The 27,850-nt window shown below is 34.5% G+C and overlaps 1 protein-coding gene across 2 annotated transcripts in view; it reads left to right on the top strand.

The window, feature by feature from the left end:
• The window catches only part of LOC145662176 (synaptic vesicle glycoprotein 2B-like), a 55,349-nt gene extending 37,079 nt beyond the window's left edge, over positions 1-18,270 (top strand). The window contains exons 8-12 of one of the 2 annotated variants that reach the window (XM_081727509.1): positions 4,125-4,369; positions 9,871-10,030; positions 14,936-15,063; positions 16,376-16,429; positions 18,092-18,270. In XM_081727509.1, coding sequence (XP_081583635.1) covers positions 4,125-4,369; positions 9,871-10,030; positions 14,936-15,063; positions 16,376-16,429; positions 18,092-18,096 — 592 coding nt within the window. In that variant the 3' untranslated portion in view covers positions 18,097-18,270. The remainder of the gene's footprint in view (positions 1-4,124; positions 4,370-9,870; positions 10,031-14,935; positions 15,064-16,375; positions 16,430-18,091) is intronic. The other variant, XM_081727508.1, reaches the window with a different exon arrangement.
• Positions 18,271-27,850: the final 9,580 nt, after the last annotated feature.

Raw genomic sequence — 27,850 nt, forward strand, 5'->3', positions numbered from 1 at the left:
TCCAAGGCACCTGCTGGTTCTGGTGAGTCTTTAAGGATAGCCCCCCTCAGCTCAAGGCAGCTTTGCAAGGCTTGGTTGTAGTAAGGATCTCTAGTCCAATGCAACCTCGGGTAAGGATGCCACCTCGGTGTACCCCTAGTCCAGTGCGACCTGAGAGCTGGTGTGGGTTATTTGATCAGTTGCTCGACTGATGCTGAATCCCTCGATGGTCGGGTTTTTATCTGTCCTCTTCGGGTCCATCCGTGAGATCCGTCTTCTTTCGGCGTTCCTCGGTGACTTTCGTGTCGGCTTGTCTGCTAGGCTGTTTACAATAAATAGCACGTGTTGTGTTGACATGTGCTTTTGTCGTGATGTGGGGATCCTTACAATATGTATGGTAATGAGAGAATAGATCCCATCTCCGACTTTTAACTTTCTATAGCAACCGGAAGTAGTAGATATTTACTTCCGCTTCCGGTTTCAATATTGATCTTAGAGCAGAAACGTAGGAAATAGTGAGAAATGTATCTCTGATATAGAATCAGTTTCCAAGAATAAGTTTCATGTCACTCTTTTCCCGTCTATTAAAACCGGAAGTGATGCAAATCTACGATTTCCAGTTTCAACATCCATTATTGTAGTGAAAATGCCGTAATTGATATTACGAGTCAGTTTTCTGATATGGATTCAATACCACAAAATATTTTTCATCTCTAACTTTCTTCTTATATTGCAATCGAAGTGGAAGAAATCTATTACTACTCGTGCTTACGGTTTCAATAATGATTCCATACAGCAAAAATGGAAATAGGAGACGATTAAGGAATTTTAAATATTGATTCAGAATCAGAAGAATAAAGTTTCAAAACGGTAATAAGGAACAATTAACGGGCTTTTGACATGGATTCAGAACCACAAGTATAAATTTAGAAAACGGTAATAGGGGCCGAATAACGGTTTTCTGATATGGGTTCGGAATCACAAGAATAAATTTAATCCCCGAACTATTTTTTTTGTTCCACTTGCCGTGGGAAATCGGAGTTCTATTCCCAGGGACAACTCACGTGGCTCATGTCCCGCTTTAAGTTGTAGGTCCACGTCTTGTACAGCCTCCGTGCTGAATGAGGAGCTCAACTCTAATCAACCAATCAATTCTTCAAGTGAAATCGGAAATAGTAAACAGTACGTAGTATTCAGCGAGGAGCACTTTCTTTTATCTGGAATCAGTAACGAGTGAAGCTGTATTGAAACCTCAATTTGGAAAAGCTAGTTCAAGTTTTGGTTTCAATATATATATATATTCCTCTGAAACAGGATTTGGTAAATCTTTTTTGTGTTTGAGTGCTCAGTTTTTGTCCGGTATACACTCTGGGCAAATGACATAGCTACGCCCTCTAAACGGTTTTAACTCAACGTATGATGCTAATTCTAGTATGATGGCACCACTTTCAACTGCTCTAGCAGTGAGGAGTTAACGTTATTGACGAAACAATCATATTTTTACATAATGAATCTAGAAAAGAGTTATCACTTAGTAAGATCTTTAATAGTAAGAGCGATGGATAGAATTGATTTTAAAATAATACTAACGAGAAAGTGTTAGTAGATTGCCGATAACTTTTATTGCTTAAGAGCATTATTGCATAATGAGTCAGAAAGTATGTCTATAAATTGTTCACACTATCACGTTTTGTGTAATACTTGTAATTACATTTCCTTCTTTTCTTTTTGCTCTCTATCCCCTTTCAACTTTATTATAAACTTATTTATATCTCTAGGTTTGTGTTGTGTTATGATTATCATTTTGTAAACTTGACAGTGCATGTAGAGGTGCACTGCGGAAAATAGAAGATAACTCTCACTGTTTCTATCACTGTTTATGTCTTCTTTAAATATAAGAAACATGAATGAATGAAATTTTAAACTCATTCCAAGAGTAAACTATCTCTTCTGGAACATTTCATGACTTATCCCGTATTGTAGGATTAATTAAACATTTTTTGTGGAATGTGAACTAACTCGTCTGATACCTTTCTATGAAATTGTCCAGGAAAAAAAAACTCACTCCCAGGAGTAAACTCTCTTGTGTATCTTCCAGGACAAAAGAATTATACCATATGCTCAGGCTATTAATAAAATATGTATTTATGAACTATGAATAAAACCAATTGGCTCGTGTTTGAGAAAATAGTCCAGAAAGAATTCAGCCCAAAATGAACTAAGTTCCCAGTATTTTTCCAGGAGAAATTACTTAAATCACAATACAGGGTTGTCAATCAAATATTGATGTATGAAATTGTTATATTAAGTTTTAAGAATTTTATAAAAACTTTAAAGGTTTGAAATTTTATATTCTGTCTTTGCCAGATGATAAAGTTCGCTCTTACTACCCGTACGCCTCATATGGGGCATCGTACTTTGAATTTTCTGTGTAGGCGGGGCAACCATTAATATTTTGGTCCCCGTAAGAATAATATAAAGTTTCCTTCCAGTGAAAATGTGTGATTTGGAACTCGTAGAATTTAAAACCTTAATAAGCATTTTAGAAATTACTTCTAGGGTAACCACTTACTGGGCCCAGATTTCATTTATGTTTTATTTTAGAAAATTTATTTTGTTTAGATGATGGGACAGTAACAGCATCATATGTTATTTTTATTTATTTGGAAATAGTATGAGGGGCCAATTTCATGGTTCACAAATTAAATTGAGATGACAATGTTCGATACAACTTGAAGCCTTAACGAACATACATTATTTCTTGGGGTTCTAATGCTAAACATTTTACTGAAATATACTTTATATATGAATAGTGATCTTATGCTTCATTTATACATTCATGTTCGTATCGTACCATATGATGTTTATCTTGAAGTGACTCCCACTCTAGTGGTTTGGAGCTTAAATTAGGGAAAATTCCCCCTGTCCCTCCACCTAAATTACAATACTGCTTAGATGCTACTTCTAAGAAGCACTGTGCTAGAACTTTGTTTTAATATTAATATTAAATTATAGATGTGTTATTGTCATTAATAGTTATATTAATAAAAATAAATATTAATAGTTTTCACTGATCCGAGTGTTAACTATTTTGATAACATAACTTTGAACTATCAATATAACACACTTCTTTATTTATCTTAAGGTCTTTCAAAATCTTCTGACGTTCTTCGTCAACCAGTGTATCATATTTGCCCACATGCTTAGATTTATAATGTCTTTTAGTATGATGGATTCATTATACAACAGACACAATCCACTATCACTACATACTGCTGTAAAATATTTGACTTCTTAGTGACTGTTAGGGTTTCCAAATTTCTCTCTTTTTTTTCTATATATATCCCTTGATCAACCATTGCACACATATGTAAATATCTTGGAATAGGTCTTGTTTGCTTGGTTGTTTGTCTTACACGAAGATAAGTAGATGAGGTGACACATCCTGTACTCAGCTATCTGCACTGAAACTCTGTACGACTATACACACACTTTACTGTCAGTTGGTTTGAAACGCTGAGTTCAATACCGGTTACTTTACACACACAAGCACAGAAGCTCGGTGTTGCACGTATAAGCAAAATTTTGCTGCTCGCGTGCAACTCCCTGCTCTGGAGTAATAATTTTAAGAGTCAGCGGGAAACTTTGCGTTCACGAATCAGCTTCCGAAAAACATGTTCTATCTCTGACCTCATCTCTGTATTGCAACCGCAAGCCTTAGATCTACTACTTAGGTTTCTGTAATGAACAGTGGTTTTAGGCATGCTTCCTGGGGGGCGAAATCTTCCCCTCCAAAATTGCCAATTGTTGAGTTGAGTTGAGTTTGAGTTTAACGTCCCGTTCAGCAGCGAGACGTGAACCTACTGATTAACGTGGAATCCGAACTTCATGAGCTCCCGCCGGGAATCGAACACGGGTCCCCCACGCTAAAGGCGCTACGCTAACCGCTTAGCCACGGAGGAGCTTAAAATTGCCAATTGTCCATCATAGCGTCTATTACATATCATTTTGATTTTGCTCTCTCCTGTTCCAGGATCAAATTTTATGGGAGAAAATATTGATATTAAATTTGCATAGTTTTCTAATTTAAATGTAATATCGCAATGTGAAACAAAACTCACTCGCCTAATAATTTTCATTTTCAGTTACGACACTTTAATCATGTGGTTCCCAGAACTCTTCCACCGTTTCAATGCATACGAGAAGCAACATGCTGGCTCAGCTGGTCTCTGCGATATGGTTTCTACTAACATGGATGAAGTGGTTGATTGTGAACATGTTGTAGATGATTCAGTCTTTTCGAACACTATGATCATTTCAGCAGCCAACATACCAAGCTCTTTGTTCCTTGCCTTTGGTGTAGACAAGTTGGGAAGACACGCATTTCTAGGTAAACTATTTGTTTATGTTTAATTTTTACCATGTAGTGGTTAAAATATATTAAGTCATCAATTATTATCAAAGTCAATTATAATCAAACCAGAGGTTACTTTCGCTAGCAAAAGACGAATGATAAATGAATGTGAATGATTGAAATAATTATTGGGATGAGAATGTAGGAGGAAACGGGAGAGTCTCAGAGAAACCCACGAAAACAGTGCTATCCACTACAAACTCGCATGGCCGAGAATCGAACCAGGAACCTTTTGCACAAGCGGTGAGCACCCTATAAGTGATTCGCCATAATAGTGAAAACCAAAGGACAAGTATTGGTAATTACATTTTTAAAATAAGTTTTGGGGAAGACATTCTACCGATTATTTAAGCTTGTAGCTAGGTTCGAATGTGTCCACTTAGGTGTTATTTTACTAAGTGCTGTGTCCATAATTCCAAATTTACGAATTAGATAAAATAACTTAATTTAACTTAGATGTTTATTTTCTAAGTCATATTGTAGCCAAATGCTACTAGGATTTAGTCTTTTCTAACATTTTTTAGATGTCTTAACTTTAAATACCACTTCAATAAACAACATCAGAGCTTCTGAGTCAATGTTATGAAACAAGTATGAAAACATAAATGAATAGAAGAGAGAGAGTACTGTCATAGACCCATGATTTTGCTGGTGAAAGTAAACTCGATCTGGTCATCAATTCTACTGCCAATCTCCAATAATACGATTTGTGGTCCGTGCTAGATTGTGTTCATACAAATCTAAAAACTACTTAAAGGGAAACGTGAAAGAACCATAACTGCACTGTAACTGCATGTAAAATCAAAAGAGAGTCGTTCTGTACTGAAAAGACAAAGATATATTATAGATTTTATTTTTTCTCAAATTGAAAGTTGCTCTTAGATTCAGTACAAAGAACACTGTTATCAGAAGTTCACAGTATTGTGGGTGCGTCCCTGCTAGGAAATGAAGAACGTAACAGAGGCTTTAAACTAAATACTGCACAAACACAAAATAACTATTGAGTAAGAACTGAAGTTTCATTAAGCAAGACCTGATAAAATAATAATAATAATAATAATAATAATAATAATAATAATAGAATAGTATACAGTAATAAAAATACATATAAATTTGGGAAATTGTTATTGCAGTAGAGACTCGATTATCCAAGCTAATGTGGAAAATTGGATAAGCGGATACTCGGTTAACACGGATGTATGCATTAAAAAATGTACAGTATTTATTATTATTGTTTATTTATTATTTCTATTTATTATTACTGTATTTATTATTTTTATTGGACATAGAATACAGTACCTATATAGGTACATAAGCAATTAGCTATTTTCTGCAGTCACCAAATGTCACTTTACAAATCACTTGTCACCTTTTTGATAATTTCACCACGATCTAATCGTTTAATTGCTGTAAGCTTATCTTCTAATGATAAAACAACACATTTTCCTTTTCCAAACATTCTTACAGATTGTCACGAGAACTAGAAGAAACACCCACCTCCACTCACACTGCTCTGTTGTTAGACAAAATACGTCTCTTGTGATTTCGTCGCAAAAACTGATGTGCAACAATTAAACCTCGCTGGCTCAAATGTGCCAACGTCGGGCGGGGGTCGTTATCTTTACGCTAGCTTCATTTTCGCTTTGTTGCTGAAACAAAAGCCTCCAGACTACTTATCGTTGTAACGAGACTAGTTTTTAATATACACACACACACACATATCTATCTATTCATATATATATATATATATCCAGGGGCGGATCCAGGATATGATAAAGGGAGGGGGGCTGAACCATATTTTGCCGTTTTATCCAGTGCGAAACAGGATTGAAGCCCATTTTACCCATTGTATACCTGAACGTCAAGGGGGGGGTGTAGCCCCTATAGCCCCCCTTGGATCCGCCATTGTATATATATATGCTTGGATTAAGCTCGGTTAATCGAAACTTGGATAATCGGGGCACCTACTGTATTAAGGATTTGAGAATTCAGTGTTGTATCAGAAATCGTAGAAGGGGTCAGACCAAAGTAGGGTGACCAAATCGTAAACTAGAAAAAACGGGACACCTTTTATTTCTGGATAGGTTGCTCCCCTAAATATATTTTTTAGCCTCTTCACTCTCTCTCTCTCTCTCTCTCTCTTTGTATCTCTCACAAAAAAGGACAAATTTACACTTTTTCCTTCCTTTTTAAACCTATTGAATATGTTGTGGAGATAATAAGTAACTATCAGCAGTTAATAAAAATGAAATATTTGAAAACATTACTAAAAATATATGAGCGCTCAAATCTATTACCGACAGGATTTATAATTACTCTCAGCATTGGATTCCAACTCCTTTTATTTGCATTGTCTTACTTTTAGACATTATTTCATTTACAACTAGTTTTCTTTCTACTTTCACTTTTATAGTTCTATACTTCTGTTCAACTTTCGTAAATGGAAGTATGTTACATCTTAATCAAATCACGGAAACACTGTACTGTACTGATGACAGCGCCTCAATCTTCCACCGCCCGAAACAGAGAGTAAAAACAGGTTACATTTGTTCTGTTTTTTCATAAGACTTTCAGTCCCTTGCACTGTTATCTGCGGAATGGGGAGGCCTAGAAGTGAAAACAGTGCAGTCACCACATCCAATATTGCAAACGTCGTAATGACTTTGCTCAGTAATTAGACATATTCCAATATAATCACATAGCTTAGAAAATAATATAAATTAGGAAATTTTAGTGATTCGAAAGGTTTTTTGTACCCAATGTACGTAAATGCGGGACATTTTCGCGTCCCGGGAGAAGTTTTCGGGACACCGGGAATGGTAGTGAAAAAACGGGACATCCCGTTTTTACGGAACGGTTGGTCACCCTAGACCAAAGGCGGAAAGCAAGAGGCGGGAAATATGTATAGTTCACGAAAGTTGCGCTATCAAATAAAATTGAGAACTGCTTTAGAATCAAATTCAGTAAAAGCACGAATGTAATATGGTGTATACGGAAGTAAGAGCGTATAATTCACCTGCTACTTCTATAATCCAGCATACACTCAATTTAAATATACGAAAGAACGAGTGTATACAGAAGAAGGATACAAACATGTTTCTGAAAATAGCCGAGCATATACCTACCAAAACTTCTATGTATTACCAAGTAAGAGTATTTGTAATTGTTATTTACTATTGATTAGCATCTGATATTGGCGTATGTTGATGATGAAAGTAACAATTGAAACGCGAGTTTCAGCCATTGTATCAATTCGGAAGAACATAAATTTGCTGTGTTGAAGCTCCCAGGCTAACCACAAAACAATAGATAACATTGTAGCGTATCTATAAATGCCTTGCTAGTTCCAATACTTCGATCAATCAATGTTGACATCGCAATTGGTTGAGCTTACTAATGATCGCTCAAGGAGTAGATAGCAATATTTGTTTACGCTGGTTGAATCTAAATCTAAACTGCATACATAATGAAACTGTTATATCTCCAACAGTGTATAATGGGAAACTAGAACATTTTCCTTCGATATCCAATGTATTTGACAGGATATATTAGATCTATTTTGTTACATAAATAAGCTAATTTTGAAACTTATAAGAAGTACGTTCAATCATGATGTTAACTGAAACGTCTTTAAATTCAAATTTGTGGTTATTATATGTTATCACTGGCGTATTTAGGGGATATCTATCGGGCTCAAGCCCCCCGAAATAAATTTGTTATATGCAAAACTTCATTAAAATTTGTCGGTACCCAAAAGGAAAAATATAAGTGCTTATTCACATGTTGTGCATACCCCCTCCCTAATAAAACCCTAAATACGCTTCTGTATGTTATTAATCACAATGTGTAATATCCTCTTGCTATTATCCCAGCAAATGGATTGATGGAGTATGTTTAAATATAAGTTTCAATTTAACACTTTCAATCCTACTGTAGATCCAGAAGTACAGGCTGTAAAATTTTAAAATACCAACCAAAATGTATTTCAATACTGTTTTGTTTGAGAAAGCAATTTTAACAATCTAATGTGTATATGTTGAGTAATCTCTTAACAGTTGTGAACTGTTTAAGTGTACATGTATGTGTAGTCTTACAATGTCTAAAAAATTGGAAAAACTCTGATGTTAAATAGGGCTGTTGCTACGTGGGACAGAAAACGAGGAAGTGCATCATATTTTTATCGTCTAGTAGACTGATCTTTCTACTTTCATTTCTGAAAGTTTGAATCGTTTAGACTAAATATTTAAGGAGATATGATTTCTTTTAAAAATAAACCTTTTTTTTCTCCAAGACACAGGGCTTTGACAATCTAAATACCCATGGATTGAAAGTGTTAATAGGTGAAGTGTTATTAAGTCTCTTACTGTTGGTCACAAACGTCAATATTAGAGTCATTAAAATTCGTGTTTGTCGATTTTGTCAAAAACTGCTCTCAAGCATATCTTGGTGTTCAGCTGTATAAAACCTATTGAAAATCACAGGACGTTCTTAAAGGTAGTATATGTGATGTTGTGTATATCTTTTTTTTTTTTTAGCATTTTACATGCTTCCTGTTAATCGTTCTGGTTTAATTTTAACACAAATTATCTCGTTAACATTTTATATAAATATAATTTATTATAAGATCATCCATAATTATATAAAATAAACAATAAACATCAAAATTTATTATTAGGAAATAAGAAGGTTTTAGAAAGTGGAAGAACAAGTTTCAAAATGGTAAAATAAAGACCGTCAAAACCATATCAATCATACAATATTATTTATATAAAACAATTATAACGTAAAAATAATTGAATCAGTAGTTTATTAAAAAGGTCGTGAGTCAGAAAAGTGAAGTTATGAGAAACTCGAAAGAAAAATTTATTTCTTGAAAATTCTGATATACATGAAATAATTGACCTCTGTTTGAAAAAAGTAGAGTTTTCTTGTCACTGTATGAAATGAACGACTTGTTGTAAGCAATTGGTGTTCCAAAATATATAAACAAAATGTTGGACTAAAGCAAAATCTAAATTTTCTGACTCACGACCTCTTCAAAACTACTGATTCAATTAATCAATTTTTAACATAAAGATATTAATACTTCAATAATTATACATATTGAAAATGTAAAAGAAATAAATAAAAATAAACTAGAACATTATTTACAAATTGCGACCAATGCCACTAATTTATTTTACGTATTTTATGATCTATTGTGAAAACACCAAATGGACATATGAATTAAGTTAATTTATCCACAATAAGATATCAAGAATCATATACCTCCCCATAAAACTAATTTATAATATAATACAGTGATTTCACCTTGGACAGATGAATTCAAATTCCTTTCATGTCTTTGGAAAACAGTATCATGATTTTTGTTTTGAACACAAGATCTACAGGTTGATATTTTTGTTTCAAATTTGGTCATTTTCTCTCTTTTTTAATGATGCACTAATATTATCGTGCACATATTTCATCATTTTCAGTGGGATGTCTTCTTTGTGCTGGAAGCTCCACATTGGCTCTTTATTTCGCGAACAGTTCTTTGGAAATTTTAATTCTATCCTGTATTTTTGGAGGCACAAGTGCTACAGCAATGGCCATTTTACCATATATTGTTGTACAACTTCTTCCGTCCCACATTAAGTAAGTATACATAATTATTTCTTTTATTTTTTAAATGTAATTTATGTGTTCTGTTAGATTGATTGATTGACGTTTAATAGGGACGTCAGCAGCGAGGCTATTTGTCCCCGTCATGATCAATACGCCTGTTGAAACATGGGCTGAACTATTGAAAACAATAAAAGAACAAAGTAAAATAGAAGAAACAAAAGCCTGCACAATGAAAATGAAAACTATAAAGAAAACATAAAAGGATAAATATATTGAAATAAAAACATAACAATAACAATAAATAGGAAGAGAAACATTAAACGGTCAGAAGAAAAAATAAAGTAGTAGCAAGGCAAAGAACTAACTAAAATTTTCAGAGAACATGAGCCAGGTCAATAATATGTACAAAGGCTAGAATACGAAAAACAACACATACATCACCGCTTAAAGTACGGTTAAGGGTACGAAGCAGTCCGTGACGTTCTCTGAGATCTGAGTATTCGGGATATTCGACAAGAATGTGCCGAATACTCAGTGCGACAATACACTCCTCATAATATGGACGGTCCAAACCACCAGCAAATTACTATGCGTCAGATGCAAGTATCAGGTGTACTGTTTAAAATACTTATCTAAGATGATTCTCAATCTCAATACACCTAGTTCTGCTCAAATAGGAAAACAGACTCTTATAAAATAAAAATTTTCTTCATTAAGAAGTTCGGTTTACTAAAATCTTTATATATTTATCAGATGTGTTCGTCTGTTCGCCCGAGAGATATGAAATCTCCTGAACTACTTGATGAATCACCATCAATTTTGACTAGGGATGCCAGTACCGGTTGTTCGTGGAACCGGTTTTCGACTCTGAACGGATCCGGTTTTAGAAAATCCAGTTTCGGAACAGATTTTTGGGATCCAGGTCCGGAACCGGTTTTTCGAATCCAGATCTCGATCCGGTTCCCAATATTCGGTTCCGGAACCGGGATTTCGAGTCAAGGTCTGGAACTGGTTCTTAAACTCCAAGAACCAGTTTAACCGGTTCCGCCGAAACCGGAACTTTGTGGCCATCCCTACGCTAAACCCGAGCTGCTGACAGGCTGTGAACAGTGTACTAGATGAAATGGTGGAAGCGACAGGCAGGCGCCCATGGAGCAGCCGCTTGTCTCATTTGACTAAACAACCTGGATAACTGGCAAACTCACTAGCTAAACAGGAAAACTGGCAAACTCATTTGGCTAAACACCCACTAGTAGAACAAAACACTTTTTCTAGCTTGCACAAGAGGGTCTGGGCGGGGAGGGCACAAGCGCGTTTACAGTGTTTTGAAGGGGAACTTTGTGCCTATTTTACGGGTCTTTGGGACTTTCGGATCCAAGTCTGCAACTGGGTTTTCGGATCCAGGTCTGGAACCGGTTCTGAAAACCGGATCTCGAAGAACGGGTTCCGCCGGAACCGGAATTTTGTGGCCGTTCCTAATTTTGACCAGGATGTATAAGATCAAAAGTTAGGATTCGAGATAGTTGATGTAAGTAGTATTCAAATCGAAATTATTATTTAATCATTTTACTGTTTTAACTTTGATGATACATTTCCTTCTTATGTGCTTGGGTAAACATTCAATTTGTATCATAAAATATAGACGTAAGTTTCACATTTTTCGCTTTGTTTAAAAATCTTACTACACTGACCAAGGCTACTGCGGCATTAAGTGGTACGCATCAGTAAAACTGATCCTTCAACAATGAAAAGTATAGTATGTATCCCGTACTTCAAATAAGCATAATATTCAACCGTAATTATAGTAGGAAACTTTGAATAAAATGTATGCAAAACTCATCTTATGTTGATAATTTATTATTTCAATTCATCCAGCTATTTAAATATTAATACGAAACTTTATTAATTTAAAATGTCAGTAATTGTAACAATTAAAAACTGTTAATTAATCTTTTGCTTGATATTAATTGACAGTAGGAACGCATGAAGTATAATTCTGCGCTTGCCAGTGTTGCCAACAAATTAGTACAAAAGGTCGCTAAGTAGGAGATGAAGTGACTCCAATTTTGGATGAAAAGTCACTAAAAAATTATTCATGGAATTTCGTCTCTCTCTTTCTCTCTCATATATATATACACTTTATGATCAATTTCACTTCAACGAAATGACATCAAAAATGAGTTTAGAAAGACGAACAAAATAAAAGACTACAAAGAAAAAAATCTTACGCACTTCTACAGATAATCAAGTTGCTATTGGTAATGTATTATTTGTGCCTATAAATGAAAGCTCTGCAAATTAAAGGATATTAAAGGCTGGAGTTGATCCCCTTTAGAAAGCAAAAGATAACAGCAATCAAAGCGAGAATGTAGAGATAAACGCTATGTACTTTCCCAGCTTGTTGTCAACACCGCTGATTCAAATAAGAAAAAGGGAAATAAACATATATCTGAACTGATTCGAACTAATAGTATTTGATTACAGGACACGTTGTTCGCACACAAAAGTCGCTCGACTTGTAAGTCGTCAAATTGCCATTCAAAAATTACCAAAAAGTCGCTATTCGAAATTTTTTGTCGCTATCCTGGAAGTCGAATCCCTAGATTTAGCTATTTTCCCCCAAATTGGCAACAGTGGCGCCTGCTGCTACTACATGTGGTGCCATCGTGGCAAGGTATACTCTACGTGCTGCTACCCCAATTCTCAGCAACATGGCAATGCTTTGTCGATTCTACATAAATATGGTAAAACTTTATTTCCTTTGAAGGGGAAATATACGAAGAAGAAATTATAAGCATAAAAATGTTCCATTGAACTTATCAATTTTCAACATCCTTTTATTTTCTAAGTTGTCTATGATACCTGATTTTGTAAACTAACCTGTTGATATCACAGGGCAAGATACAGAGAAAGAATAGATACAGAAAATTCCCGAGTTACATAAATTGATGCTTACCTAAAAAATTTCCGATATAAGTAAAATATGTTAAGAGTGTTTACAACTGAAGTAAATGTAGTATTAAATTCTAAACCTTATTTTGATAGCCATCTAATGAGTGAAGCACGAACTAATTAAGTACTGTCGAGCTGTTATTAATTGGTTGTTTTGTTACCATTGTCATTGTAAGAACTTAACATTCTGTACCCCATTCATGTTATTTACTTTTGGGGTAATTGAGCTTTTTTTTATTGTTATTGAGCAGGGTTTTGTTTTCGGTTTTTCATACATATTTCGATGTTTGTGGCGAATCTCACGTCATGATTAAAATTCTACTAACATGTATTTCGGATTACACTGAGAATTCTGGAATGATTTATTTACATAGCTCGAGAACAGTCTGTATCAAGAGATAACTAATGTTTCATTGATTGGTTCGAGCGTAACACTTTTGCTTCTGTTTTTACATGGCTATGCAAATTTCAGCTTCTTAGCAGTTTAGTGTATTTTTAAGTGGTGTATATCAGTTAGTAAAGAAAAAAGTTATGCATGCAAAACATATGGCAAACAGATCTTTAAACTTAAGATTTTAAGCTGAATATAGAATTTATTGTTATTTTGAGTGACAATTGCTATAATATTACTTCAATCAAATATTCTTTTTACTTAAAATTATTTTTACAGCAGATATACAAAGTAGAAAATTAGCTTTAAACTTCCACGAAATTGCATGAAATAAATGTTCTTTTACTTTACTAAAATGTACCAAAAACAACAAAATGGAAAAGTATGAAAACCATTTATAAGTACTTTGCTTTTGTGTGGTTCAATTTGATAGTCTTGTACGCAGACAGCAATACTACAGCTACAGGTGACTTATACGGAATGTTTTTATATGTTTTATATGTTTATAAGTGTTTTATGTGTTTTTTCTTCTAAGTTTTTTGCTTCTCTTTAGAGAATATCAAGATGATTCTGAAAATTGTAAATCATTCTATTATGGAATTACGAACATCGTGGTCAAAACCAGAATCACACATTAGTTCATCATCCAGAATATTCACTATTTATTCTTCATTTACTTTGATTCATTCGTATACAAGGACCGGGTAAAAAGTGATGACAACACTGTTATAATTCGTACTTGGCTTTATGCACAGAAGAACGTCTGCTACATCCCTTCAATGTAATTGCCTCGCATCTCTATCACTTTGTGCTACATGTGTGGAGAGCGTTGTACACCGTCAGCCCTGAGAACATTGTTGTGCTCTACGCCGGCCACATGCCACTTTAATCTTGATTCACACACGCTATTCATCTTTCTTAAACTATTGTTATGATGTTTCTACTTTGCTCCTCTTACTTTATGGCACTGCTGCTTTTGACTAAATAATACACAGTCATTACCACTCGGCACACTTCATTGTTTCACATTCCTTTATTCTATTAAACTCTTTATAGTAATGAGACGCAGTCATATGATGCGAGAACAGTGTTCCAATTACTTTCCATCAAACCAATGTGTTACTACAGAAAAGGAAGTAAAATGATTTTTAGCACAAAACAGTCGGCAAAGCATTCTATGTTCAGCTTCAAATTACCGCAAAAGAAGACATCTGACTTTAGCTTTCACCTTAGGAGGTGTTCACAATTTCTTTGGTAGATGTCAAGCTTATTAAATTTTCTTTTAGCTACAAGCCCCAATAAATTTTCCACACAACCGACAACCCACCACCACCCGTGAAACGTTTCTAAGAGACACGTACTTACCACACCGAGCTAGACTAGGGCTTCGTCCGGTTGCGTTAGAAAGATACCATAACTCCTACTCCGAGTTATGGTTGAAGATGCTAACATCCCTTTTAAGCACTTCGGCTAGAAGACTCCATAGAGTCGAATACATGACAAATAGAACAAAAAGAGCTGGTTTCTGGTAATCATTTAACCTTACGTTTTCGTATCTTAATAACAAAATTAAATTGAATTTTATTTTTCAGTGGTATGGCAATGTCATTGATGATGGGTTTTGGGATCATCGGAAGTATTCTGGGAAACATTTTCCTTGGCAAACTAATTGATACAAATTGTGCTGTTCCATTCATCACATTCGCTGCAATTCTACTGCGTAAGTATACATATGAGAGGTTTGTCTTACAATTAGCAAGTAGACAGATTAGAAGTGTTAGTGCAGCGTGCTATGGGTTTGATGCGTGCTGTGGATGGTGTATCTTTCACCCGTTTACGTAATAATATTCAAGAAATTATGAGATCGTATAAGCGTTATGAACAGCTAAGAAGCTTTATATCAGTAAATACTGACATATTGAGAAGCGCGTCAGAAAATTTATCGATATATATATATATATATATATATATATATATATATATATATATATATATATATATATATATATATATATATATATATATATAATTTTAGTAAAAAATATATTAATTTATAGTTTTTGTAATTTTTTTCATATATAGATGCAAAGTACTGGATGCTGGTTGATGTGACGGTGTTCATTATTTTTTTTAGTGTTCTTATGCCAACAAAGTTCTGAATAATGGGAGCCACAATTAAAGTGGAATGTCGCATACATGGTTTACTCCAGTAAGAATGTAAACATATGAATTCAAAAACAGAGAATACTCACCAGGCTTCAGCGTACGAAATGTGTTCTCTATTAAATATTTTAAACGTTTGTTCACTAACGTTTACTCAACAAAGCATTCTATACGTTCGTGATGAACATTTAACAATTTTTTAGTAAATGTTTCAACATTCCTACAGGTAGCGTTAAATTATTTGAGTAAAGTTTAAAACATTTTAGTAAAAAAATGAAACATTTTTGGTAAACATTGGCACATTACCACTAAATTCTGCTCAAGTTAAGTAAACAAATATACTTTTAAAGTAAATCTTAATACAGTATTAATATTCATGCTAGTAGTTGATTATTATCTGTTTTTAGATTATACTTATTACGAGTACCTACTGTTGTACGATAGAAAAGATTTATATGTCTTGTTTTTGATTTGATTTTGTTCCTATGTTGTCAAGAAACTTATCGTTTCTTTTATTTACACGTTTTCTTTGTTTTTAAAGTTACATTTCATGACAGTAAACCAATTTTTCATGAAAAGGATTTTGGTAAAATTTGATGAATATAAATTATCAGAAACTTCTTAAGAATGCTTTAAAAAATCACACACGCTTCACCCACACAACCTTTCATCTAATCTCGAACCTCTTCTTCAAACATGTACACAAAGCAATCAGGGAACAAATAACAATAGGTCATTCTATACCTCAGTATCAGGTTCCATAATTCATACCTATCCCAACAAAACTTATGATTTCTTAACATATTTAGAGAAAATTTTATTTTATGTTTTATTTTTACAAAAATAACTACTGTTTCATTCCTTTACAGTTTCAGTTGTACTTGCACTGTTTGTACCAAAGAAGGCTCCACAACAGAAACAAGGTAAACTTTCAAAACAAAACACCTGTTATTAAAAACAATGTATTGAGTATAACGTAGCTCGTAACGACTTTCTGTTCTAATCTATATATATAAAAGAGAACGCACAAATCCTTTGTTACCTCATCACGCTAATACGGCTGAACCAATTTCTTTTATTTTTGGGGGGTTATTAGGATTTGGACCCTAGATGGTTTTTATCATATCACTTTAATTTTTAATTACCAGTGTCTTGAGATAATTGACCATTCAAGTGTCCATAACGTACAAATCCTTTGTTAGTTCATCATAGGTAAAAATAAACGTATTTATATGCAACCCGCATGACCGTGTCACTCGGCGGGTTAACATAAATGACAGGCGATATAATGTTAACATTTACTGCAATCTACTATGGTTTTTATCATATCACTTGAAAGCGAAAACTTCCGGGGTGACCGCAGCGAAGCGGGGCGGGTTAACATAAATGACAGGCGATATAATGTTAACATTTACTGCAATCTTCTATGGTTTTTATCATATCACTTGAAAGCGAAAAAGTAAAAATTATCTAAGTAACAAAGTTTATTGCGTTCCGGGGTGACCGCAGCGAAGCGGGGTGAACGCTGCTAGTTTAGAATAATCTAAATAATTATTACCAATATTTGGGGTGAAAGATTTATTTTGATGAAATTTGGCTTAAGCGGATTACAAATGATGTTTCTTTCTTTCTTTCTTCTTCTTTTTTGTTAAGTTTATCGTCCGATCATTATGTATCAAATCTATGGGAGACCGTGATGATGAAATGGATCATAATGGTGGAATGATAAAAATAAAAAAAAAACTGGAGAACCCTGAGAAAACCCAACTATGTGGTGTTTGTGCACCAAAGCACACTTTGTGGAAGCTGGAATCCTGGAATCGATCCAGAGACCCCACACACCAGAGATGACCTCTGTACCACTGAGTCACAGCATCCCCTCAATATGCCTCATGTTGCTAAATATCAATTGAGAATTGAAAATTTAATTTTCTATGTATTAAATCTTTTCTAGGTAAATTATAGTAGTGATTTACGCTTAACCTACAATATAGCTTATATTACTGATTTTTTAAAATGGTTATAAAAAGTCAATAAATACGAGTATGTGCACATTAATTCTAATCTTTTGTAAGTTGCCTGTACGGGTTTCTGCGCTCGCAAGCCGATAAATTGCACTATTGTTGCTCGTAATTCACGTTTTCTCGACAGATTTTAAACTGTACTACCAATTGTTAAACACTTCGCCTTCGTAAAACATTGCTCTCGTATTGTGCTGAAAGTGTCCAACGGGTTTGAGCTTCTTGTATATCCTCAGATAAAGGGGAAAACATTATTTAGGAACGCTGTTCTTCTGTACTGGAAACGGACAACAACCTGGCCAAATTTACTTCACAACAGTGCAAAGTGAACTAAAGTGGTAGCATTGAAACCTGACATAAGAGAAGACAATGGTACTATCTATTGGCTTCCGAGCTTAGGAAGCCGTACAGCTAATCGACAGACTATTAGAACTTAAGTGCTCATGCTTATTGATTGACCCTCGTGTTTCAAAATTTAGTTTTAAGCATTTAACTGACTTTTGTTACATTTCACTAGCAAAGCTTCCGAATGAAATTAATATTTTGCCTTTTTCTTTCTTTTAGCATAATTCCGTCAAATACGTCTTTGAGAAGATGGAATTCTGGACTATCTTTTCCTTGATGAACATTTCAAATAAATCAGCATTTGCTACAGTACTAGGAAAAAGTAAGGAAATTAAGAGATATACACATTGTTTACAAAGCAAATCTGTACATGAACTTATTTATTACTGTTATAATTTGATTTAATAAAATAATAATTTCTGTATTCAATTGTTTCATTTCCTCTAACAACAGTCAAAAAAGAACTATCAATTGTATTTTAAGCTACATCTTCTTCACCCTAAATTATTACAATTTATTAAGACCAGTAAAAGGATCGTGTTTGTTAAAATATTACGTCGTCAAATGCATTCTCTTAGTGTGTATCAACCACACTGTAAAAATGAACAAAATATTTCTTTTTAAAAAATACGCTTTGTAACAGCCATACTCATTAAAATTTCCATTTTCGATTAAACGAATGCCAGCTATAAATTCAATGGATTTAAAGAAATTTCACGTGCAATGTGAAATCCCAACCCTCTCACACCTTTTGGTACATGTCAGGTAATAAACTGGATCATACCCTTTGGTGGAAGGTTAATAATGACCAGTTCTTGCTATTAGTCATAATAATTCTTAACTAGGATAGGGGCGTAACTAGATGCGTGCAGGTCCCTAGCAATTTTTATGGCCTCCTCCCTCTTGTAGATTCTACAACTGACAATTGACATCCTTATAAATATTACAATAACTAAGTCCTTATACCTCGTATATTAGAAACACATAACTCTACATGTAATTTATCTGTAAAACATACAGAATTTATTTCTAGATTTTTGCTTTTTTAGAAATGAATTGTACTATTCTACAGCATTTTTTATGCTTAAAATGTTTGCTTTTTGTACTTTGACTTCGACAAAGTTGTTTTTTATTTTCTTCGAAGTCTAAGTTAATAGCCCAAAACTGCTCGATGGATAGAATTGTAAATCCATTCAATCTTTCTTCATCCATGCTAGTCCTCAGATATTTATTATTATTATTATTATTTTCTTTGAAGTTTGGATGAATCTGCAATTATGTATATCAATCGATTACTTCTCAGCTAGAAAGCTAGGCTTCGAAGAAGTAACTTTATCGAAGCCAATGCAAGGAGGAAAATTATAATTCATGAAAAATGGTTCCAATCGGGCCCCGTGCTTTAGGGGACCCTGTGCTAAAGTGTGATCTACTCTCAGCTTGTCAAATACACACAAGAACATATAACAATGTAAAATTTTCTTGACAATTCCAGTGACTATAGCATCTGGAGAAAGGAGTTTTTGGAAGTTGAAATTGATCAAAACTTGCTTGAGTTCATCAATTCAGCAAGAATATTTGAACAATTTGGCAATTGTATCCATTCAATCTGAAATTAGTAGGAGTTTGAACTTACACGGGAAGGTCCCTCAAGTTGTTGCTCAAATCTGATTGCCACATAGCACATCTGATAGAGCATCCTGAGAAATGAAAATGTGCAAAATTTATCATGGAATTTATATATATATCATGGAGTTATGTAAGCTTAAAGTAAATATCTCGAAAACCGTTAAAGCAATCGAAAGGTGCACAATATAATAATAACAAAATGCCGTATCGAAAACCACAAACAGTATTGCGATAGACGAAGCAGTGCTGCCAACTCAGCATAAAAATATTTTGTATGAAATAGCACAATATACAACTGTGCATAGATCCAAAATACTCGATTATCACTAAAGATAACAATGAAGTGTAGTGGTACAGTGTTGCACACTGTTGGAACTACGTGTTGGATTGTTCTAACGGCTTTCAAGATATTTACTTTAAACGTACATAACTTCATGATATATTTTTTTGGATATTCAAATTTTGAAGCCCCATAGCTCCTATCTTTCTGGTCCATAGCACCTTAAATTTTGCTCAGTTTCATTTCTCATGATGCTCTATCAGATGCGCTATGTGGCAATAAGGTTTGAGTGACAACTTGTGGGACTTTCCCGTGTTAGATAAAAATCTGAAACAGTTTGCAGAGGAAAAAGCAAGAAAACATTTTTTCATAATAAAAAGAAATAATAGAATCATTTATATTTATGAGTATTAAGTGATTTTTAGAATTTAAAAAAAAAATATTTCTAACAGTGCATTTAAATTTTCGTTTTTTTCTGATCAAATATATATATATATATAGATGGTGATCAGAAAAATGGAAACACCTGTAGTTGGCAACACGTCAGATGTATGGGTTGGCAGTGGTGTCGTGGCGCACACAGCGCCGGACCGCTGGTGGTGGTGTGTTAGGTCGGTCTCCATACTACGTCAGGCGCAGTGGAACAGCAGTGTCCAGTGGCTGCAGCAGACGGAGGTAGTGTAAAATGGGAGAACTCTCAGATTTTCAAAGAGGGCAAATTGTTGGTGCGCGGTTATGTGGACTGAGTGTGACGGCAGTGGCTACTGTGTTAGGTGTGTCGCGTGGGACAGTGTCGAAGGTGATGACGGCCTACACAACACACGGGAAAACCACATCGGGGAAGAGGAACAGTGGGCGGAAGAAAATCATGAAAATCACGCCGGGTATTAAAGCGCATTGTCACGCAGAACCGTCGTGCCACTGCGGAGCAAGTGACGGAGGAACTCAATCAGCTGTGGGCCGCCATATCATGGTTTTCATTGGGTCCTGTGGTCACACTTAACGGACGAATCACTGCCAACGATTATGTCGCAATTTTAGGAGGCCACTTGCATCTTATGGTCCGGATGTTGTTCCCGGACAATGACGCCATCTTCCAGGATGATAATGCACCCATTCACACAGCTGGCATTATTGCAGCGTGGTTTGAGGAACATTGGGATGAAGTTCAACACCTCTCAACATAATTGAACATCTGTGGTCCGTCTTGGAAACACGACTCCGGGGACGATTTCCACCTCCATCCTCTCTCACAGAACTGGCCGATGCCCTGCACGAGGAATGGTGTAAAATTCCACTTGCTACCATTCACGACCTCTATACCTCCATCCCACGTCGCATCAAGGTTGATCTGAAGGCGAAAGGTGGCCCGACACCATATTAATCTGGTAAGTTGCAATTTCGTTCCGGTGTTTCCATTTTTCTGATCACCATCTGTATATATATATAATTTCACAGTTACTAAAACAAGTGGTACGAGACTGTACTTTTCAGAAGCGATATAGAAATACTGTTAGTTACTTGTAGGCTTACATGTATGTAATTTTATATTAAAATGTAAATTACATGATAGAATACCAATAAACATAGAACACCAATCAGAAAAAAGTAGCAAAAGAAAAACTGCTACTTATGCCTTCCTGGAGTATTATGCATTACTCTTGGCACCTAACGCTGATTTCGTATAAAAATGGAATATTTTGGGGGGCGGGGGAACACTAAATATTATCCGCAAATTATGTGGCTCCACACCTGAATAAGTTAAACTTCCATCAAATTTATTCGAGTGATAACTTACCATGTCGACAACTACATCATATTTTATGTCTTTACGTCTAGTGATTCAAATAAGTATGTAAAGAACATTCACATATTTTACCTCGTAAGTGTGAAATTTTTAAAACTGGTTGTGATAGAATCTCCTGGAAAAATTTACCAGTCGAGATTACCGATGAAATGCAATATCTATAGCAATACCTATATATATGTAAGAGTTAGTAATATACGAGATGCAGTAAAAAGTTCCCGGAAAGATTTTGGTTTGGTGTTTATTATGTAATCACTAGGGACCGGATTTTAAGGTGCAAAAATGTGGTAGGAAAAAGGGCATAAAAGGTGCTGAAAAATCATTCAAAAAGGTGCAAAAAAGGTGCTAATAGGATATCTTTATTCAGTGCTATAGTATACAGTTAGGTGAACATTACACCAGCAAATATTGTTTAAAAACTTGGCATTAAACATTTGACATAAATTGCAAAATTGTTTTATTTAATCTCAAACTTGTACAATATTCAATATTCTTGTAATAAAATTGTGCTGAAAACCAACTAGGTGTTCCAAAAAAAAAAAAAAAAAAATTAATAAAGCAATATTGTGGCTTGAGAAACCGTTACATACTACTGGGTTTTCAGAAACTGGTTATACTTGAATATGCACAACATTTCTATGTTTTCCAATATTAGTTTCTGTTGTTTGGAGCTCAGGAGATCCTTGTATGTGGAGAACCCTCGCTCGACATCAACGGAAACCTGTGGTGCAAATCTTGTAAGCACATGGGCGTGAAGTTCAGTTGACGTTGCAAAGGTTTCTACGTCCTGATTGTTTTTCAATTTCAGTTCAAATTTGTCCCTAGCAAATCCGTCAAGATTGCGTTTAAATTTAAGGAACATTATGTGTAAACCAGAATGAAAATAAAACATACTGTTCTGTCCAAATTAAAAAAAAAAAAATAGGAAAATGGGACAACAAAGGTGCTGAAGGCTAAAAGAAATTTAAAAAAAGGGGAGGGGAATTTTATGAATTTAGCAAAAAGGGTGCAGCATTCGCGAAAAAATGCAACAAATTCCGTTCATTTCAGTTCGTTTTATGCCCGGAAATACATATTTTGAACTTTGATTGTTTAACAACTAAAATGTTTAGAAAAGGTGCTGCACTTTAAAATTCGCTCTCTAGTAATCACAATGAATCTTGTGGAGTACAGTTCTTAGATTGCCTAATCATGAATTTGACAAGTATGAACAGGTCATAACAAGCAAAGTAGAGTAGCGTAGCTAAACGGAGAAGTGTGTGCTGATTAGTTTGGCGGAATGTTGCAGTTCGAACAACACGCAAATATTAGGTTCATGAGTAAAGTGATGAAATCTGCTTCAGAGACTTTTAAGATGCCTTATTATTGCGAAATTAAAATAACGCTAATTTTAAGTAATTATATGATATCTTCAAATAAACCAAAGTTAATCGAAAAGTGGAACAAGAGCTCCCTAGACAATATTATGATATATGAAACACCGTTATCATGAATGGCTACTTTCAATTTCCAGCCATTTAGAAAATCGCCATATATTTTCGCGTTTCTAAATGGCTGCAAACGGAAAGCCACTAGGTGACTCGTGATAATGGTATCTCATGCAAAATAACATTGTCTAGGGCGATCTTGTTCCACATTTTGATTATCTTTTATCTATTTGAAGATATTGCATACTTACTGTAAAATTAGCGGTATTTTAATTTCGCAGTGATAAGGTCTATTAAGAACCTTAAAAACAGTTTAGAAACATCGAAGTTTCGGCTCTTATCAACGCTAAAAAGGATCTTTAAAGGTACCTACCTGTTTCGCCATCGTAAAAGAGTTCGAAACCCACACTACGGTTGAACTTCAAAAGACACCAAAATGATGACTTTCGTCGGTGATTGCAATACTAGCAGGAGCAATAGAGCAAATGGGTGTGTTTCGAAGATACCTACTTTGAAAGCGATTGAGTAAATGCGTACTTATATTGTGGTAATAAGTGCTACACCAAAATTCTAGGAACTTTTTGACTGCTGAACGTAGATGATACAAAAAAATCAATGAAAAATGACTAAGAGCTTTCGAAATCTGGCTATAGGCAAGAATGGATAAAATTTTATGAATGAAAATGGCAAGCAATCAGAAAATGTGGGATGAAAAGTTAAAAAAAAAATGCAGAAGAGTATGTGAGAATATTCGTTGAGGAAAAAATACATGCGTACAGAAAAAAAAATCTGATGACACATTTCAGGTTCTTTTGTTCCTAATATTTAGATATTATACAGGGTATATGACGGCTTAAACATAAGCTTGTAAGATACTACTGATCCATCATATAAAATAATCAGATCCGTTGTGAGGGTGAATGATATGGTCGCTTGTACACTCATGTCCAAAATTATTGTCGTATGTCTATAAATATGTTGTGTAGAAATATAATTTGATAAGAATTCGCCCGGTATTTCTTATAATGTTAGTATGTGTATAATCGGCAAACACATGTATGTGGCAAATTTCATAAATAAAAAATAAAACTTTCTTGTCCATTTAGCAACATTTTGTTTTACTCATTTTAATTTTCGTATTTATAATTCTTTTCCTATGAAATTTACCAGAAATATACATTTCCCGATTATACACATAGTATCAGTATTAAAAGTACCCTGCAAAATCATTATCAAATTATATTCTTACAAGAAGACAGTTATAGCTATGCGATAATCATTTTTGACATGAGTGTACATGTGTCATAGGTACTCAATATCCATCTGAGGTATGGTACTTCACACCCTGAATGATGATCGTTTCCGGAATATAGCAAGCGGTCAGGTGTTATCAGATCAAGTTTAACACAACAGAGATCTTAGCTCTAGAGACTCAGCAGAGCAGAGCGGAGAAAACATACCTCCGAGCAGACAAGGTCGGATTGCCCTAGTGTAGTGGGGATAAGCACTATCCAGCAGGATGATAGGGTTCCAAGTTTATAAATTAGATAGATGAACAGAATTTTCGAAATCAAGAATGTTCGATCCAGCACCCATATTATCCTGAATCGAGATCAGATGGGATGGGTTGATCAGAATTACAGGCGTGGGTCCTGTTTGTCGGATAAGAACACACACAGGATTTTCCCGTTCACATACATGTCTCCTGATATACACGCAGCCGTCACTGAGTACCGAAGTCTTTTTTCTAAATCTGCGAAGACGATCCCATTTATGAACAGGTGTCAGGGTTAACAGTGCGAAAGAAAAAATAGAAGTAACAATCCAAAAATCAATTGCAAATATTCCTGTTTTCACTTGCGATGAGACGAAGTAAAGTAATACTGAATACCAGAATACTGAATACTGAAGTGGATCTGGAGGATAAAACCTGGGGGTGGCATTGAGAATCCAGACTGTGATAGGTATGTCGTGTTTACTATAGACTTTCAAAAAATATAAATAATAGTATAACGATACTTGTATTTCAACCTTTATTTGTATTTGTGAGCAAAATACACTTTTAAATTATGCACAAGCTATTCAAGAAAAGGAAGAAGAAGTATATGAAAAAAGGATATGTAGATGTTATTTCTTTGCATTTGATTTAAGTTGTTGTTTTGTTATAATAGAGATTCGTTGTCATAGCAACGAAGAATAAATAAGGTATAATTCCGGATGCATCTTATGTCAGCTACATGCCAAATTTAAGGTTTGAAGTTATTTTATTTGTGATGTGTCATAATAAAAGGTAATATTTAAAATGCAATGTGTAAAATGTTTTATGGTGGTTTTCCTAGCCTTGCTTGTATGAAACTAAAAACTGAGGACCTTTGAGTAACGACGTTCGATATAGGCCTAGATATTGGGACCTTTGAGTAACGACGTTCTATATATATATTGGTGGTTCATCGCATAACTTTATTTCAAATAAGTGTCGTTATAAAAGCTTAAATTATTTTTGTCACTCAAAAGACTTGGGAGCCTATGCCCCCCGGCCCCGGTCTAGATTCAACACTGCTGAATACACTGGTGATCGTAGGGTAATCCAAATAGCTCTTGCATCCAGGCACTGCTCTGTGCATCATGTGAACATTGTGTTAGGAACTGCTGTGGAAGGGAACTACAGTTATCAGATTTCTAAAATCAAAATGGAGGATACTTTGCTCAGGACTTCACCATTAAAATGTTCTGCAATTGCCCATATTTAAGTTCTTTCATAGTAACATTATCGCATTATATAAAACATAGTATAAAAATCATAATAAAGAAGAAAAATGTATATAATTGTGTGAGTCATTGAAAGATATCAGTTTTATTTTACTTCTTGTCACTTTGAGTTGGTTGTACTGTATTAGAGTCATGTTCTTAAAATTGTGATACGAATAGTATGGTTCTTCACCACTATCATCAACTTTTTGTTCATAACTTATACAAATTTGCAATTCTGCTTTCTGTGTATCTAGAGTGTGTATATTTCTAATATCTCTCCACGGACTTTTCGTTTTTGAACACATTCCTTTCCATTCAACATTGCAGTTAGATGTGGATAATATGTAGGAGTCTACTTTTTGTTATTTTTGAAGTTTGAAGAACTGTCCTTAAAAATGAAAATTTACTTTTCTTCATCTAATGCAAGTTCCTTTAAATTTCCAGATGTGACTACCAAACATTTTTTTCATATAATTCAGTCATGTTAAGATCTTTAATTTTTAACAATCATTATTTTAAAGCCATAAGAGAAGGATACTTTCGTACAAAGGAGGACACCTATTTCGCTCTTTCAAAACACGACGTTGGCAACTCTAGAAGGGATATATATTCTTTCTTGCAACACTTCATTTCAATATATAGCACTATATAGTAAAAGACAAGCCGAAATATGAAAGTTTTATGTAAAGTTCTTTTGATACATGAATCATTAATTTCATTGATTGCATTGAGAAAAAATCGTTCTTCGGACAGTGGTATATTGTACAAATATACGGAATCATCTTGCTTACTACAGGAATCAGTACGGAGCATACGTTATCCATATGCTGCATAGGCACTGGCTTTAGATGTTACATCATGCCGTTGTAGGATGTCTGACATCCAACAGTCTTCCTTACATTACATACATATATGTATGTTACCTTCGTCAGCTATATGTTATATACGTCCTTGTATGTGAGATCCTTACCGCCTATATTGTTTCATACAGAAAATACGTACAGATGGAACACTTATACAGAAAGTATTATAAAACATGCGTTTCAATCATACGTTCACTGTACGTTAAGTCCAAAAACTAAGGGATTTACAGGTGTAACGTACGTTTTTACCTACGCCACATACATTTTTTTCTCAGTGTGTCAACGAGTTTTTTAATTTTTTTCTTAAGTCAATCAGGATCTTATAGATTTATTATAATTATATATATGTTATATATTCTGTTCTAATCATTATTCAATAATTTTATTGGTTAGCAAACTGTTCTTGTCATAATGGTTCATCACTGTGAACATAGAAAAATTATATTGCATATGTAAGAATGATATCGTAAGAAAAACAGTACTTGCAATTTACTAATATTATGGTAATGATGAGACTTCCTGAACGTGAAACAGAAAGAAGGAAAAATACCGATAATTGGAAGGACATCGAGATAAGGAAAACCATCATAATAGAAGAAAAATCGGTATAGCAGGCCGAAACTCAGAATAGTACTTCCTAGGTGCAGGTTGCAGAAAGGGGATGATAGCATTATTCAGGGGAAAAACATGTCCATACAAAGCAGCTCCGTTCCTTCTTTCGAATCTTTAAAATCTGAGTAATCATACTTCAAAGAGAACTGGCCTACCAGTTGAACATGTAATGCATCGATGGTTAATACAACGTTGTAAAAATTATAGACCTATTTGTTAGAAATGAAATCTTCGTAAATAAGGAATTACTTAATAGTAATGTGAAGTTACTTCCTAGATGCAGGTTGCAGAAAGGGGATGATAGAATAGTACTTCCTAGATGCAGGTTGCAGAAAGGGCATGATAGCATTATTCAGGGCAAAAACATGTCCATACAAAGCAGCTCCGTTCCTTCTTTCGAATCTTTAAAATCTGAGTAATCATACTTCAAAGAGAACTGGCCTACCAGTTGAACATGTAATGCATCGATGGTTAATACAACGTTGTAAAAATTATAGACCTATTTGTTAGAAATGAAATCTTCGTAAATAACTAATTACTTAATAGTAATGTGAAGTTACTTCCTAGATGCAGGTTGCAGAAAGGGGATGATAGAATAGTACTTCCTAGATG

The sequence above is a fragment of the Thermobia domestica genome, chromosome 10 (assembly GCF_964235325.1).
Source record: "Thermobia domestica chromosome 10, izTheDome1.hap1.1, whole genome shotgun sequence".
NCBI classification, from domain to species: Eukaryota; Metazoa; Arthropoda; class Insecta; order Zygentoma; family Lepismatidae; genus Thermobia; species Thermobia domestica.